General features: G+C 41.0%; 1 protein-coding gene across 1 annotated transcript; it reads left to right on the plus strand.

Annotated features, from left to right (window-relative positions):
- Window positions 1–100: 100 nt before the first annotated feature.
- Window positions 101–17,957, plus strand: elac2 (elaC ribonuclease Z 2). Its single transcript, XM_085272136.1, has 24 exons — window positions 101–790; window positions 3,262–3,312; window positions 3,406–3,476; window positions 4,710–4,774; window positions 4,880–4,937; window positions 5,008–5,076; window positions 5,185–5,289; window positions 5,620–5,675; window positions 5,771–5,829; window positions 6,090–6,162; window positions 6,243–6,355; window positions 7,324–7,422; window positions 7,503–7,641; window positions 7,872–7,957; window positions 8,271–8,392; window positions 9,581–9,677; window positions 11,312–11,450; window positions 11,535–11,573; window positions 11,809–11,918; window positions 14,020–14,119; window positions 14,214–14,334; window positions 14,803–14,881; window positions 15,218–15,362; window positions 17,520–17,957. Exons 1-24 carry the CDS (start codon window positions 468–470, stop codon window positions 17,760–17,762), a joined length of 2,562 nt encoding a protein of 853 aa, XP_085128262.1. The 5' UTR covers window positions 101–467; the 3' UTR covers window positions 17,763–17,957.
- Window positions 17,958–18,402: the final 445 nt, after the last annotated feature.

Raw genomic sequence — 18,402 nt, forward strand, 5'->3', positions numbered from 1 at the left:
TCAATATAATCTAAAAATTGCTTACATGCACTAAATTTAGTGATTCTGTTTTTTTTATATATATAATTTTCGGTTTTTAAAGAGCTAACCACGTGTAATTTAACGTTTAGGCGTTTTATTTTGAAGTACTTTGTTTACGTTAAGCACATCTTCAAGAAGAGGCTCTGTTCCCGCCTCTGTCTCTGAAAACCCCGCTCTGATTGGTCCACATCTCTGCCAAACAATCTCGGAAACCAATCGGCATAAAGAACGGACAACGTCATCACTAGATGCCGGAAAAAAGTTGTCACATGTGTCATATACGGTGTCAACCAACTTGGTAGCCCTTGTGGAATGAGCGGAGACAGTCTGTGGGGCAATTAATCGATCAGAAAGAAGACAGTAATGTTTAAGTAAGACTAACTCAGCGCGTTTACATGTGATTAATCGGTACGCTGTGGTTTGAATGACTGCGGGAGACGATTAGCATGAACAGGCTCCATGTGAGGCTCTGGCACTTCACGTCGCTGTTTGTGAACGGCAGGACTCTCCCTGCTCCTGTCCGCTGCGATTCTTCTCTCCATCGGTCTGTTTTTCAGCTTTTTCGGACCATGGCCACCACTACCACTAACAACAAAAACAATTTACCGAAGAAAGCCAAGCAGAAGGAGCCGCTGCGCAGAGTGAAAACCAAAGAGAACCGCAGCAAGCGAGGAGACGTTCACGGACCGTCCACTGTGTACCTGCAGGTGGTCGGAGCTGGAAGCAGAGATAATGCTGCGTCAGTTTACGTATTCTCCGAGTTCAACAGGTACGTCTGAAGGCACTTTGGAGCACATTGTTTGTGCTGTTGTATGTTAGAAAAAACTTGACTTTTTAATGTACCCCACTGTAAGCACACTTGCAAAAATAGCAGGCATTAACAGCAGGTCAAAGCGATCCTGGGCTCCACTTTACTGCAGTGATGCAGAGAAAGCTACACTTTTCACTTCTGGTATTTCACAGGTTGTGGGTCCTCGAGTCCTCACCTCATATCTCAGTTCTCCTCAGGAGAGGAGTCGAGACAGGTGTTTAACAAAATGAGACATCCTTTACTTGAAACTTTACTCGCCTTCGCACCTAAACGAACTTGAGTGTCATCCCATTCTTAATCCTTAGGGTTTAAGCTAATGTCAGCCCAACATTTGCAGCGGTAGCAGCTTCAATTCTTCTGGGAAGGCTTTCCACAGGTTTGGGAGTGTTTATAGGAATTTCTGACCAGTCTTTCAGAAGTGCATTTGTGAGGTCAGACATGGCTCCCACAGACCATTTGTATTTAATGGATTAATTGTAAGTTTATGAGATTGCATCAGTTTGTTGGAAGACATGAATACACACTAATCAGTGTATATTTATCAAGTGGCTTTACTGTCATTCTAACCATGTGCAGTGGTACAGTACACAGTGAAATGAGACAGCGTACCTCCAAGACCGTGGTGCTACATATAACAGACAATCAACGGGGGGGGGTTTGCACACAAGTGCAAGTGTGCAACAACCCCCCCCCAAACAAACAGTGCAACACCAGACAGAACAGAACGATAAGACACAAAATAGTGCGATAGAAAAGTGCAACAATGACGACCTCCACAGATGATCCATCAGTGTTAAGTGGACAGTGATCTCTCTGTGCTCTCCTGAAGTCATCAATCATCTCTTTTGTTTTGTCCACGTTCAGAGACAGGCTGTTGACTCTACACCAGTCCATTAGCTGTTGCACCTCCTCTCTGTATGCTGATTTGTCGTTCTTGCTGATGAGACCCACCACAGTCATGTCATCTGCAAACTTGATGATGTGGTTCGAATTGTGCATTGCTGCACAGTCGTGAGTCAGCAGCGTGAACAGTAGTGGGCTGAGCGCACAGCCCTCCAGTGCTCAGTGCGGTGGTGTTGGAGATGCTTTTACCGATCCGAACTGTCTGAGGTCTCTCCGTCAGAAAGTCCAGGATCCATTTGCAGAGGGAGGTTTTCAGGCCCTGTAGGCTCAGTTTTCCAATCAGGTGTTGTACATATGTGTCTTTATCATCCAGGTGGTTGAGGGCAAGATCTACGGTGCTCTGCACATTCTCTGAGTACTCTCCCAGGAATGTTATCTGGACTAGCAGCTTTCCGTGGGTTAACTCTGCAAGGGGTTTTTCTCACGTTAGCCAAGGTCGAGATGATTTCCTCACCAACACGTCATTCTGAGCAGGAGGGAGGGGAGGCGTCACCATAGCAGGCAGGTGTCGTCTACCTGTAGTTGATGATGGCCGCAAACTGGCCGTTGGTGATTTATGAGTGCTATATTCTGTTTTTCTATTAAATAACCTTAAAAAAGACCGTGTGGTCAGGTGCCTCCTCAGTACTCATTTGGGTTTCCAGGTCTGCCTGACAGACTTCTTTGAGATCTCATCCAGCATCCAAGTGTCCAAAACAGCCTCAGATCAGACGCTAGAACCACAAAGTCAATCACTGACCTTCTCATAGACAGGATAAAAGATGAACATAGAACATTAAACCTGCCTTTGGCAGGGGGAGTGGGGCGCTCCCTTTGTTCGGTGACCTCCGGACACATTTTGCTGACTGGTTTTGAGGCTAAACATGTCTGTTGTGGTTATTACTGGAGGCAGAAAGATGTTTCTCCACAGTGTCCTCCTTGATGAGGGTTAGCCAAGTCTTTAGCCAATCAGCATGAGACATCCCTGGTTTCTCACGCAGCTCCTGTAATTTCTCATACAGTATCTGGCTCAGTGATGATATTTTAGAACTTTTCACTCCCTTTCAAAGACCTGTTTGAGGGTTAAAGTTAGGTGCAGGTAAGGGTAACGGTTTGGGACTGTTTTGATTTGACAAAGCTGGAAATGCATTGATATTAGTAAGTGTCCCAGTGTGAGTGTATGTGGAGCAGGCTGTAGTTACTTTATGGTAACCTCTGATAGCAAAAACTAACTTTAAACCTTTGACTGCACTTACTCAGGTCCTCAGCAGCACACACACCTAGTTTTACGCAGCTTGGCGTAGGCGAAGAAAAGGCTTCTCAACATGATAATAAGATGCTTTGGACAGTTTGGCATAAAACAAAAAATAGGAACTTTGACACAATCTGTGGAGCATAATGCAGCAACAGGAATGATCATGATAATAATCTTTCTTGCCCTTAAAATCCTGAGACCAATCGCCTGGTGTAATTCAGAGGTTCTGATCGCAGCTCGCCCAACGCTTTCTGAAATACACCTATGCAAAACAAACCTCTCTCTGCTGCAGGTACCTGTTCAACTGTGGTGAAGGAACGCAGAGGCTCATGCAGGAACACAAGTAAGCTGGTGATGCCACAGCAGCGTTAAGATTTCAGTCTGTCTGGTGGTTTAAAAACAGCATGAACATGATCGTCATGTTTTCCTGTGGCAGGCTGAAAGCTGCTCGCTTGGACAACATCTTCCTGACCAGACTGAGCTGGGAGAACGTGGGAGGCTTGTCAGGTCAGTGAACACAGGTTCATGTTAATCCCTGTCATCACACTGGTGCTCCACACTAACACCAGGTATATATTACAGAGCTGAAGTCACATACATGACAGTAATATTCAGCATTAATGGAAATAAAATGTTTTCATCACCAGTATTCATCAGTTTGTGTCTTTCTGCATTATTTACAACAGGGAGGTTCTAAAAGCACAACTTGATTAGTGACATATTTTGTGAAATATATGCATTCATGAAAATGCCAGTTGAAGCTGAGGACAGTTTCATAACTGTGGATGGAGCCAAATACACTGAAATAACAATCCAACCCAGGCGGAGGTCTGCCTCTCACCTCAACCTGCAGAATTTTGTGCTTCGTGCTGTTGCAGCTCAGTTTGATTTATGCAGCAACAGCTCACAGGAACAGTCGTCTCAAGGTGTTTTATATTTTAAGATGAAAACTTTAGGAACTGCAACAATGTCACGGCCCCTTATGGGCAAGTACTTGGCAACTGTGGGATTCAATTCAATGTATACAGCACCAAATCACAACAATACTCGCCTCAAGGCACTTTATATTGTAAGGCAGACCCTGCAATAATACATGCAGAGAAAAATCCAACAATCATGCAACCTCATATGAACAAGCACTTTGGTGACAGTGGGAAGGAAAAACTCCCTTTTAACAGGAAGAAACCTCCAGCAGAGCAGGTTCATCCCTTTGACACCTGGACAAAGAGATGAACCCTTAATCCCTTTAAACATGAAGAGACCTCCTTTTGTTTCCACTGGTTGCGTCTTAATCATTTGCCTTAAACCCACGCTGGTTGCAGAAGTGAAGGCTTTGAAAATTGACTGACTCCCACACGAAGACCTGGAATAAACTACAGCTCTTGTAGCCGAGATTTATTACCGTGGTTGGAATTATATATGCACAGTTCAAGAATAAAACATAGAAAAGAGCAGAATATGACCCTTTAAACGTGACCTGCTTTACTTTGATTGTTAATTGCACATAATTTGAAATAATTTCTGAATGTACAGGTCAATTTTTTATTTTTTTAAACTTGTTATTTTCAGTTTTATATGAAAATAATATTCGTGCACCCTTAGATGATTTATGTCTATATTCTGTATAAGTAGAGCCATTACACAGAATAGCTATTTGATTTTGGTTAATTTCAGTATATTAAATATTCTTATATCTCTTTGTTCTGTAATAATATTCATCTGTGTCTCGTCTCGTTGCAGGGATGATATTAACCTTGAAGGACACCGGCGTCCCTGAGTGTGTTCTCTCTGGACCTCCACAGCTGGTGAGAAGCTGGATCAAACAGTGCAAACACGCCTTGAGGAGCTTTTAATGTGAAAGGATTCACTTTACATCTGCTCTCTTCCTTTTTTTTTTTTTCTAATCACAGGAGAATTATCTGAATGCCATCAAGTCTTTCTCTGGACCACTGGAGGACATCAAGCTGTGTATGTTGAACTTGAGACAAATGCATTATTCTTGTGTTACGTCTGTGTGATATTCACTGTGTCGTCCCAGCGGTCCGACCGTACACTGAGGAGACGTACTCCGATGACACCATGACGGTTTATCAGGTGCCGATATTCGGTGGGTTTGTTTCCTGATTATTATTTTTTTATTCCTTAACCTCAGGAAGGAGTTTGTTTGTCATCTAATCTTTTTTTTTTTTTTTTTTTTATGCCGTCGTCTCTGCAGCAAAGTCGAGGGACAATGACAGAAATCGCTCCCACAGGTCGGGTAGGAACAGCCCCACTCAGGCGACTCCACAGAAAGCCGACGTTAGCAGTGCAGACGATCCAGGTGAGTCAGAGCAGGCTAGACTAGACATGCAGTATTATACAGATAAGATTCATTTGACCACCTGAGGTTGGAGCATTCAAATAAAACAGAAAGCCAGCACAAAAACAAAATCAAATTTAAAAATTATTAATAATCATTTAAAATAAATCGGCGTCATCAGATTTGGAAATAATTTTAAGCGTAGCTACAATGTGGGATCTTAAGCTTTAGGCTTCATGCCGTCTTCTGTCAGGACTGAGGTGTGAATAAAAGTGTAATAGGCCGACTGTGGCTGCGTGTCTTTGGTAATAAAATGAACAAACTGAGTGCAACAATCGCTTCAAATTTTAGGTGAAAGGCGAACAGCAGCGAGAGATTCCTCTCTGGTGGTTGCCTTTGCCTGCAAGGTAGGACGCTGTGAAAATACGTCCATCCTGTGACGTGCAAATTGAAGCTTATTGTATCTGACAGTTTGCTTTTTACCTGTCTGACACTTTTACAGCTTCACCCAAAGAAGGGCAACTTCTTAGTTGCTCAAGCCAAAGAGCTCGGGCTGCCCGTGTAAGTGGAATCACTGTTATGTTCTTTCCAAGTTAACATGAGGTCCAGTTGTCTTATCAATGTGGACTTTTTGTTTTCCTAATGTTTAAAAGCTTTGTACTCAGTTGGCTGAGGATTTGGCAGACACTGGTGTGCACAAATTATACTTTACATGAAACAATTCTTGTCTATAAAAAGCTTTGCAGTAGCAAAATATTAGTTTTAGTTTTGCTTCATTTTCAGTCTGATTTGAACTGTTTCCTGATCTTTCCTCCTTTAAGGGGCACAGCTGCTATTGGTCCCATCATTGCAGCTCTGAAAGACGGGAAAAGTATCGTGCATGAAGGAAAAGAGGTGAAGACTCTGTTTTCTTTTCGTTCAGGCTGCAGCTCTAAGCTGGACTTGCTCACATTTCTGTCGCTGCTGGTTTTCAGATCCGACCCGAGCAGGTCTGCACTCCTACTGATCCAGGACCAGTCTTTATTATGGTCGAGTGTCCGTCTGAAGAATTTCTTGGAGCTCTTTGCACCAATCAGCAGCTTGGAAGGTAATAGTTTAGCTGCCAGTCACATTTGTTTTTCCAGCGCTATTTTAATTATTATTTTAATAAAATCATGCTGTTCTCAGATAAAACAAATGATGAAAGTGATCAAAAATGTTTTGGGTTTTAACATTTAGGTGTTTGCGGTTTTTCTTTCTAGTGGATAGTTTAACTATTTGTCTTTTCCAGTGCAAAACAAGTTGATCTATGATTTTTTTTTTATTAATTTATTAATGTGCTGATTTATCTTCATTCATTTGCAACATAATGGTGTTTTCCTGGATACAGACCAAGCAGAATTAGCATTGGAGAAGTTCCTTCAGTTCATATATCTGATGTATATTTATCATAAAGATTTAACTTGACAGGAGATGCATTAATGAGTCACAGTGTATTAGTGTGAGCTATGGTACAAACTCATAAAACTGAGATTTCAGTTTTGCAGGTCGTTGTCTTGTTCGTTTATCTCATGTTATAAACTTTTAAATAGGTCATAAAGTTTTGATATGATGTCTTTTTTTTCCCTCTTAGTTATCATGATGTCATAAAAGTGTCCTGTTCAGATTAACTCAGTTCTACAAAAAACCTGATAACATGAGAGCTTGTAGGACCTTGAAACTTTTCTTTTTTTGAATTAAAGGAAACTGTATCCTGGTAGAAACTAATTCCCCCACATCAGGCTACGTAGAGTCAAAGAGTCACAATTTGCAGTTTTCTTGCTCTGGAAGACCTGATATGTGCACATGACGCACTTAGATGAAAATAGTTTAGCGAAGCAACACTGCCACACGTGATGAAACGGTGCTACTGTAGCCTTTGTGCATTTAGTGCCTGTGTGGTGTTTAACTTGACAACGATAACCAGTTATTGTGTGTAAGTTTGACCCAGTGCTTCTTTCTGTGCTGTGGCAGGAAGTGTGGTTCTTATAAATATTCTCTAGAAGTGTCTAAAGTTGAGGTTGTCACCCCCTCCAGATACCAGACAGGTGGGACGGAGGACCCTGCTGCGTTGGTGGTCCACATGACTCCAGAGTCTGTTTTGAAAACAGACCAATACAAGAAGTGGATGGAGAGGTTTGCAGTTTCTCTCTCTGTCTGAAAACTTTTTGCCACAGCATTTTGTCCACCGAGCACTCAGTGGTTTGTTTCTGCAGGTTTCCATCTACGACAGAACACCTGATCCTTAATGAACACGCGTGCACGATCCACAACATCAGAAGTCACAAGATTCAGGCCCAGCTCAACATGATCCACCCAGAAATCTTCCCACAACTGAAAGCTTACAAAGCAAAGGCAAGGCTGATGGACAGAAGAAACATTTCGGTGTTCACTGCAACGTTCCCTTTCAAACGGGGAAGTTTGACCTTACACCTTTTACAATAGACTAATCCCTGCATGCATTTAAACTCGACTTGTACTGTGCTGAAAAAGCACATTGTTTTATACGCTGAGAGTGAGAAGCGCAGCTCCCAAACTGCATGTAAGAAAACATCAAAAAACTCTTATTTTTTGGTTTCCTGTAGGAGCCTCAGGCGGCCTTACACGTCCCGAACGTCAGAGCGGAGTGTCTGCTCAAGTTCCAGCTCAGACCTGTAATGGAGTGGCAAAGGTTAGTTTGTCCTTCAATCCCTCCAATTTAGCCATCATTACTTTGCAGCTCCGAGCGCCGGCTTGTCATAGAAAACGATCTGCGCTGGACCAGCCCCTCTCAACTGCTTTCTTCTCTCCTCGTCTTTTTTTAACCTCATCTTACAAGTGTCAGGGTTTTATTTTTATTTTTTCCTACATTGTTTCTGTCAAGTACTGTAGAGGCGCATCAACGTCAGATGTAGGGAGAGGGAAAAAAAACCCACTGCTTTTTCCCCAGCAGTGTTTTTGCAGGCAGTGGTGTGTGTCTTTTTCACTCTTGTCTCATTTGTTAGAGATGCCATCCCCTCCTGCAACTCTGAGGAGTTTGTGAAAGAAGCTTCTGAGGTCCAAAACTTTCTGGCAGAAGTGGACAAGTGCAGGAAGATTTGCTCCGCTGGCTCTGCAGAGCTTTCCGGTCAGTTATGGAAACTAGCACCCGCCCAAAAAGTGTTGGATTCACTCAAGCATGGTCTATCTACAGTGCCCTATTTTTGTCTTTATCTGTATTAAGTTCATTAATATCACAAGAAATTATATGAACAACTGAAAGAGTGTAGCTTGAAGCTACAGCTTATGTAATACAGCAGTCAGAATGTAAGGAAAATTAAATCGACTGCAATTTTAGCTTCTGATTTAAATAAAAGATGGATATGGATGAACTGTGTCGAGACCATCATCACACTATACATTTAGCACAATCCTGAGTAATCATGTTATTTCTATGCTGTAATTTAAAAACAAGTTTTAATTAAATTTGTTTTTATTATTCCTCATTTTAAACAGCTCATAAATATTATGTTTGGATTTCAGTGAGTTTAATCCAATAAATTATGGATTTGTTGACTCTCAGTAGGTTTTCTTTGTTATCACTCATATTTAGTTTTATGTTTTGGGAGTAAAAGATCGAGTTGATGTTTGGTTTGTGTTTCCTCACAGCTCTATACAGTCATACGTGGAGCAGCAAGTCAATAATATAAAATGCTTAGTGATTTTTGGCATAAGAAGTCTTCAAATTAAAACAGTGTTGCAGTTTAGACCTTTTGTTTGATACTTTATATTTAATTTCCAGGTTAATTTGTTATTAACACTAACTGGAAAACATTTTGCTTGAAGGATTATGGCAGTTTTAACGTAACTTTTTCTTTGGTTATTTAATGAGTGGTTTTCCGATTTTAATACATTTAGTTTTTCCAAGGTGAGGAGATCATTTGTTAGACTCAAACCAGTCAGTAGTTTACTTTCCAGAGTATCCAAACACTGCTTTGGATAAATGCACTCCATTGACTTATGTAATGTAAACAATAGTGGTCCAAGAAGTGAACCCTGTGGCACCCCACAAGTTACCTTTTAATAAACCAGAATCTGTATTATTTATATGTGCATACTGATACCTGTCATCCAAATATTGAATTAGCCAGTGATAGGCAAGCTTCTGATGCCATACCTGTCTCATTTACTTAAAAGCAACGTCTGATCATCCAACACCTTTTTTAGATCCTGAAGTATTCCCCCGGTGTGCTTCTTTCTCTGTTGCATTAGTAATGTGTTTTTGTTTGTCGACCTCACTCATCGTGCATGTATGGTTGTGTTGTTTTTGTTGCAGGTCAAGGAGGAAAATACCCAGAGGTGGTTTTCTTGGGAACTGGGTCAGCTCTTCCGATGAAGATCAGGAATGTCAGCGGCACTTTAGTTAATATCAGGTAACATCTCTCAGGACAGGCAGTGTAGCTCACCGCTGGTGTCAACATTGAAATAAAAATTGATTTAGAATTTCAAGACTATTACGTAAGAAAGAGGAAAATCATCTTTTTATCAAGAACCAACATTTTAATGAGATTGCATATGTTGCTTTTATTTTGGTCGGTCAAAACAGGAAGCCAAAGAGAAGCTTCGATCGTCTCTTAATCCTGTGAGATCCTTAATTGATGTTCATGTTTGACTCAGTGTTACAGAGGAACTGCTAAAATGACTCAAACACATTTAAAACTTTTGGCTCTCAGTGAAAAGTGAGTCTGACTTGTACAATCAAATATCTGTTGTCAACGAACAGCCCGGCCGCCTGAGAGCGTCTCATTGTTTCCACAGACTGAAGCTTTTATCTGCAGTACAGAGGATATTATTCACTGTGTCTCCAAGCACCTAATGCAGTATATGACCTAAACCTAGACTAGATATTGCACAAGTTTCTTTTTGTTTCATATTGGCAATAGTATGCTGCCGTAGATAACAAAAGGGCTGAATTTTAAATTGAAGCTGTTGCCTCAGTTCTTTGTTCTCACGTCTCACTGCTTTCCTGGGGAGTTTGGGTGACTTCTGGTCTTCTTTTTTTAATCAATTCCACTTTTCCCACCCTGTCAAAGTCATTCTGTAGTCATCACTCTGATCCTTTCATTAAAGCTCACTGCTATTCTGACATTTAGATTCATAGACAGCCATCTGTGCATCCTCCTCCACCATCCAAACTCAAGACATTACATCTGACTTCAGATGATCTCTCAGTATTTTATTATTCTTTTGTGTTTAGCTTAGGAAAGGTCATTGCATCTTACAGTATGTGTGGTGGTATTTAAACACAGAGAGGTGGGAGGTATTCCCACAGAGATCAAAGATGTTTGATGTCCAAAGTGGGAATTAAGCGATTTTTGAGTGGGTGGAAAGGTGGAGGTGACGGAGAACATGAAAGGATTAGCACATAAACTACAAGATGCTCTAAAACAGCTTACAAAGTGGCTTTTCTCCATATGTATCTTCTTCTTCCAGCACACCACCGTAAAGAACATCCCTCTCCTGAAAGTTGCCAGATAATCAATGTTATTTACTTCCCCTGGTGGTCATGAAGGGAATAGACCTGAATAATGGCCTAAATTAAATATATTTAAAACCTAAATCTTTAAGCCATGTTGTTATTGCATCATTTTTCAGTGCACTGAGTTACCACTGTGTTTGGTCCAAATAAGAATAACAAAGTCTCATCTGTGATGTAAATTAGGTTCAAATGTTCCATTTTTAAAAAATCAGTTTTAGACAGTATCTCATTCAGCTGCAGGAATCTGCTGCTGCATCCTGGCAGGTGTTTTCATCGTTGTATACACCTGATGTATTCCCCATGTATCCTCAGTAGTGTTTAAACAGTGCTTCACTGTCTCTAGTCAATTTTAAGAGGCTTAAAAACTGATTAAAATGATTTCTTAGTGTAAATTTGTAAAACCTACAAAGGCGTCCTGTAATGAATAATGATGCGTGTGTACTGAGAAGGCTGTACTCACCCACTGTTTGCAGTTTAGTGTTTGTCTGGGCGTGTTTCACATGTTTGTTTGTTTGTACTCGCATGAAGCCCGAGTCAGTCTTTGCTGCTGGACTGTGGAGAGGGAACCTTTGGTCAGCTCTGCAGACACTACGGGGACGACGTCGATGACGCTTTGTCCAAGATCGCCACGGTCTTCATCTCACACCTGCATGCTGACCATCACACAGTAAGCAGCCGTGCATCAGGTTTTAACTTGTAAAAACAAAGTTAGACTGCTCGACTTACTCTCGTTGTGATCTTTTTGTTTCAGGGGCTGGTGAAGCTGCTGTACCAGAGAGAAAGGGCACTGGTGAGTATTTGAAATACTGTTTCTTTTTTCTGGATTGAAGTGAAAACTCAAGACATGAAAGGTTGGTTAAAAATAGAAACCTCTGATATATACTGTGTGAATGTGTGTGTGAATGGATGGATGACTGGATGTGTAAAGATAATACAGGCCATTTACCATTTATACTACCTCCTTGTTTTGTGTAAGGATCCCAAATAATGGCATTCAGGGGTTTGTGTCACATCTATACCTCCAGGCAACTTTGGGAAAGCCATTTAGCCCGATTTTCCTGGTTGCTCCGGTTCAGATCATGACCTGGCTCAACCAGTACCACGACTACTGCGAGGAGATTCTCAGTCACATCAAGTATGTGGACACAAAAACATCTTAACTCATTAGGACACACTCCACCTCCATGCTCCATGAGTACTGGATTAGTTAAGCTGAACTGTTTTTGCTGTTACTGAACAGTTTCATTGTGTCTTTGCATTTATAATAATGTGAAATTAATAGTAAAACCAAAGCACAATTGCATTTATGTATATTATACCACTTGCACTACATTATTTGTGTGTACTGGGCAAAGAAAGAAGTCTGTTTGGTGTATTTTTGACAAATACAGTTGGCGTTATGTTATCAGCAACTTTCAGGGGTTTTAATTTTGTTTCTTCTGATTGGTTGAAAAGTGTTTGAGCTGTTCAGAGTAGCTGGAAAGATTCCTAAACTATATAAATCATGTAATTACATGCAGTACGTTTAGGGAGCTAATTCTTGTCATTGATGTTTCATAGACCAGTGTTTCCCAACCGTTTGGAGCCACGGCACATGTTTCACATCAGAAAGATCACACGTCACACCAACAAACACAAATGTCACAAAAAGCATATTGATCATTTTCCCTTGCGCACCAGGTATAGCGGTATATTGTCCACAGTATACTTCTTTTGCTTTCTTCTGACCACTAATCATGCTAGGGCCTTCATCTGGGTCAGTTTTCTCCAGGACCAGGTCAGACTGGATACTTTTATTTTCAAATATGTATCTATTGCTGTTACGCGCTGCGTTATCTAACTCGCAGCTTGACTATTATGTCATTTCTTCTTCGTTTTCTTCTGTTTTACTGGCACTTGGCAACCCATTTAATTAGAGCAGGTAGTTGTACTGCCCTCTAGTGGAAGAGAATGTAACTGCTCTGCCTGTTACTCAGGCTGGTCGTTTAGAGTACTAACCAGGTGGAACCAGATAATCTTCCACGACACACCTATGTGCCGTGGCACAGTGGTTGGGAAACACTGTCATAGACTACTATTAAATACTTAACAACATATCATTAATAATAATAATGATGTTTATTTGTGCTGCACATATCAAAACCAGTATTATAAGAAACACAGAATAAAGAACAAAGGACTGTCTGACCTTCTTTAAATGTTTCTCAAAGGTCCGACTAAATTAACGGTTCTAACAGGTGATGTCATGAATGGATAAAGGGCTTAGGGAAGACTGAATACCTGGAGCTTCCCTGAACCAGTGATGAGAATTTCTGTTTTATTTGAGTTTAAAAATCGAAAAAGGGGCAGGTCTGTAATTGAAGAATCCACTTGTACAGTTAAATTTACAAGTATGTTGTTGTTTTTTTACTTTATAGAAATATATGACATAGAAAATACGAGTTTTGAGAAATGCTTATGGAGTAACTCAGTAAACTAAATTACTAGAACTATAGCAGCAGGAGGTCTTTCAGCCTTTAAGTTGCATTGACTGAAACCATGAACAGGATAACAGATGAGCATAGACACTGTGCTCACTGGTTTCGAATCATCATCAGCTGTGTTTTGGCTGTCATCGTGTAGTTATTTACATATTTGGGTAAGAGATCCTTGGCAGTTAGATCAGACTTCAGAAAAACCTACAAGCCTGTTTTGTTTTTTTGTTTGTTTGTTTGTTTGTTGTTTTTTGTTTTTTGTCTGAACCAAGTAGCAAGTCATAATATTAATCATATAATTCCTAAAGGCACCAACAGTTAAAAACATGTCGGAGAGGCGTAGAGCTGCCTGTGTTGGGACCGATCAGTTGGCTCAGGAATACAAATGAATTCTTGTAGATTTGCTATGAAGGGAGAAACTCGTCCATAGAAGCAAAAACACATTTGCAGACTGCAAACATGACCAACTAAATGTTGGCCTTTAACATGGGAGTCTATGGGGATTGACTTGCTTTTGGAGGCAGTCTCAAGTGGCCAAAACAGGAACTGCACTTTGGCTTTATGTTACATTAGACCACTGGAATTAACTTAATGTAAGTCATCTCTCTGTTAATTTCCTGCACCAGGTCCTTGTGATATCAGTTTCTGTATTTAGTGAAGACACCCTTCACACTAATCATGCACGCACTTGTCTGTGCTTAAAGGTGAAACGGTCAGTTTCAGTGCGTCGTTTCTCTGAAGGATGTCTGATTTGTTTTTCAGCCTCATCCCCAATAAATTTCTGTGTGACACCGTCGAGGTTCCCAAACAGAGGACGAAGTCATTCATCCAAGCGATGCTGAAGAAGAACAACCTGCAGCGGGTCAGCAGCCGTTTGAACGTCACGTGTTTTTTTTATTTTATTTATTGAAGCCTTTTTAAAGTGACTCATCGTTTTATTCCCGTGTGTCTCACAGTTCCACACATGTTTAGTGCGTCACTGCAAGAATGCCTTTGCCTGCAGCTTCACTCACCAGGCAGGCTGGAAGCTGGCCTTTTCTGGAGACACCATGCCCTGCGACGCATTCGTACACATCGGTTAGTCCTACTCAGACTGATTAAAGTCCATACGTCACCCAAGTGTATCTAGGCAGAAGCACATAATAGCAAATTGAGCGTCCGCTTTCGATATTACAGTGATTCATATAAGGTCATCTTGACTCTAGCTCGACTACACGGGTTGTTTTGAATAATTTATCCGATATTTCTTAATGCTCTCAATCACTCTTGTAGCTGGCAGCCTCTTCTAATGGTTCCTCTGGGATCCCTCTTCATTGACTCTTCTTAAATTGCTTGACTGGATTCTGTCCAAGCAAAGCCTCCCAGAGACAGCCAGTGTTTCCCAAGTCTGTTCATTATAGATGGCTCAGCTCACCGGACAAACAGGGCATGCGGATTCTTGATCACACTGACCACCTGATTGATTTCCTGTGGGACGGGAAGAAGCTCTAAGTGCTTCCCTCTGATTTGGGCTTCTCAATCTCATTCTTTCTTTTTTTAACCCAGGAAAAAATGCGACCTTACTAATCCACGAGGCCACGCTGGAGGATGAGCTAGAGGAGGAAGCTGTAGAGAAAAGGCATAGGTGAGTGAAACAAACTGTGTGGCTCTGCAGGTACTTTAAGGTGATTTAATGAAGGAAATGAAGGAAATGTTGGAGGAGGAAAAACAAGCAGGTGGAGCTCCGTGTCAGCTAGCAAAGAGCTCTCTTCACTTGCTGATTGAGGCAGCCGTTATGTTCTGAGTGCATTGTTAAATCTCTTCATTCTCCGCACATATTGATATTGATTTTTGTTCCTTTTTTACGGCGCCACTGTGAGCGTCTGTCTTCACAAAAGCGCGTTTTTATGTCTTTAGAAAACAACGTTCCCATCGAAGAGCGACGTAAATCTGTGACTTTATGACTGATCTTTTCTCACAGTACAACCTCCCAGGCCATCGGTATCGGTATGAAGATGAACGCCGACTTCATCATGCTCAACCACTTCAGCCAGCGCTACGCTAAGATCCCTCTCTTCAGCGAAGACTTCAACGACAGGGTGGGAATATCCTTCGACCACATGAGAGTAAGTCTCAGTGCAGCTGTGTCTGATTTCTTTGACAAATAATGTCTCACTGGATTTGACAGCTGGTTTCCAGATATCCTGTTGCACTTGAAGGCATCACGGGGACACTGCGTGAAACATGGTCCACAGACGTGTGCAGATGGAGGCTCTCTTAATGATCACGCAATCCTGAAAGTTTTAATGCTATAGTGTTGCAGACAGGGGTCCCCATGGAGTTAAACTTGGAAAGTTCGACTCGTTTCATTTCAGCCGAGCTTCAGTTGAAATTTCTCGGCTCTGCTTTCAGAAATGAACTTTTCTCCAATTCATCCACAGCTTCAGCAGCAGGGTCCATTTATGCGTTCCTAGAGAAGGTTTTGCACATTTATATACAACAAGAGCAAGAACTTCAAACAATAGTATATTAATACTTTTAGAAATAACATTTTTTTAAGGTTTTAAGGACATCTCTACATTTCAGTGAAGCTTAGTTCCTTGGCTTTCCTCTATGATGAGCCCTGCCTTCATGTTTGCTTGGCAGAGATCGGCAGTCATGGACTGATTTTCTTTGCTAATTAACTTTACCTACTCTAACTACTATATCATCTGCTTGGCATCTCCTTCAACTCCACTTTAAAGTTCATGGTGACTTTAATATGTAACTTTAATATCTTTAGATACTTTCAAAAGTATCAACATCTTGTTTTTTACATTTTGCTTCATCTGATTTTTTTCCCGTCCGTCTAAATAAGAAAATTAAAGAACAACATTGTGTCCGGACAGGGTTAATCTCTTTATTCAGTACGGTGGTCCCTCACTATAACGCGGTTCACCTTTCGCGGGCTCCCAGTTTTGCAGATTTTTTTTGTGCACAATTTTGCATGCTTTTGTTTTTCTTTTTTCTTTTTTAACAGCGCATTGTGTTCTGCATCCTAATTGGCTGTAGACCATGTCAATCAGTCTCCTCCATGTCATGTCTCCTGTACAGTACAGAATGCGTTCAGCTTGTCACATTTACATAAAAAAAGAACATTACGCTGGATACCAACATCATCCGCATCAAAGCTAAAAAGCTTTATGAAACTTGAGCTGACAGCGAGGAGCAGGATGCTGCGGAGTCCAGGCCATCGACGAGTGCTTTTAATGCCAGCAAGGGCTGGTTTGACAAATTTCAGAAGTGCTTTGGACTTAGAAGTGTTTGACTGCATGCACCGCCTCTGCGGATACCTCTAGAGCAGAGGCATAGGTGAACAACAAATTTAAAGCGATCATCAAGAAAGGGAGATATAAGCCTGAACAAGTTTTCAGTATGGCTGAGACAGGCTTATTTTGGAAACGAATGCCCTCTCGCACCTTTATAATTCAGGACGAAGCCAAAGCCCCAGGAGTCAAGGCCCAAAAAGATTACGTGACTCTGGTTATCTGTGTAAAATGCCGCGGGCTTTATGATAAAACCGGCGCTTATTTATAGATCAAAAAATCCTAAAAAAACAAACTTTGAGTGTGAAAATGTTCACGCCTGTCTGAGAAAAGTGTGTAGTGAGAGGTTTTACAGCCTTAAAGCATCTGTAATAATTGTAAAAAATAAAGCTGACTACTTTGCGGGTTATTTTTAGAACATAACTCCCGCAATTAACGAGGGAGCACAGTATTAACAAAACATGTATGTAAAAACAGGAAGCTGGGACTAAACCTGGACCTTAGTGGAGGCTGAGTACTTTCTCCCTATGTATGACTGACATGATAAACTTCTGGCTCCTCAGCCTTGCTCATTAGTGATTGTAAGACAGCATACATTACCAGTAAGACTAAACCAAAGCACGAGAAATGACAAATTAGTATTTAAGTTTGATGAAATATCTCCAGTTAAAGGCACATTTAGAAACAGTTTTTCAGCTGTTTCTTAATCTAAATGTTAGCAGAAATGCTAGTAGTTGGATGGGGATTGCTGCAACTTCCAAGACAAGATTTTCCATTTTTTGTAACATAAACTACCAACAACAAACATTTATACAAGAATAACAAGGAAATTATACTGTATATAAAACATTTACTGTAAAGAGTATAAATAAGGATAAAAAGAGCTAAATGGTAAAAAAAAAAAAAGTCTAAATGGAATAGTTCTGAATGCTTTCATTTAAATATTGTGGCAATTTCCTTTATTTCATCTACTCACAGATTCGTTTTGATGACTCCAAAATCATCCCCAAACTCATTCCTGCACTGAAAACCCTGTTTGCCGAGGAGCTCGGCGAGATGGAGGAGAGGAGGGAGAGGAGGGAGATGAGATATCCAAGAGGAAGCAGCTCTGAAGTGACCAGCGAGCATAAGACGGGAGCGCCGGACGTCGGCAGAGGTGCTAAAAGAGACCAGGAGGAAACGGCAGCACACGTAGAAACGAAGAGGCTGAAAACCAGCTGATTCCTCTCTTCCATTTAAACATGAGTTTTGAAAAAAAAGAAAGACTAGATGAATCCATCTTGAGTTATTTTATTTAAATGAGCTGGAGATTTTTATTTGACTTGTGTGGTCTGATTAAAGAAAATGCGCTTGTTGCATTAACTGTGCAGATCTGTGTTAAACGGAATAAAGCAAAGCTCGCCATGTGTCCTTCAACAGTGATTTGTAATCTGTTTCCTGCTGGGTGCCATTTCACTTGACGTCTAAATCCAGACTTTCTAAACTTTTAGAATAAAACTAGTTTAAATTTAGTTACATTCGCATAAAAATAGCAACAAATCTCTATAGTCTGTTCAGCTGAAGCTAATTTGTGGCAACATCCAGAGCTGAAAAATGAAGCTAAAGTGTAATTTGCATACATTATAGTTGCTTTAATGTCAAAATGGAAGCTGATACCAAAACAGAGTCAATCCCCGTGGATGCCCATGTTTAATATTGCATTTACATTCTGAGTCTCTGTGGAGCGTTTCCCCTTCATAACAACTCATCCAGCTGGATTCTGTAGGGAGGGGTGTGGCCATGTTGATAAACAGGTGTGCTGACGTGGGCACCTGGAGCTTATCAGTGTCTCTGGATCACATCTGATGTGCTGTGCTACTTA

Source organism: Mchenga conophoros, linkage group LG4 (genome assembly GCF_057382185.1).
Source record: "Mchenga conophoros isolate Kocher_MC1m ecotype Shallow Benthic linkage group LG4, M_conophoros_male_GT1.1, whole genome shotgun sequence".
NCBI lineage: Eukaryota > Metazoa > Chordata > Actinopteri > Cichliformes > Cichlidae > Mchenga > Mchenga conophoros.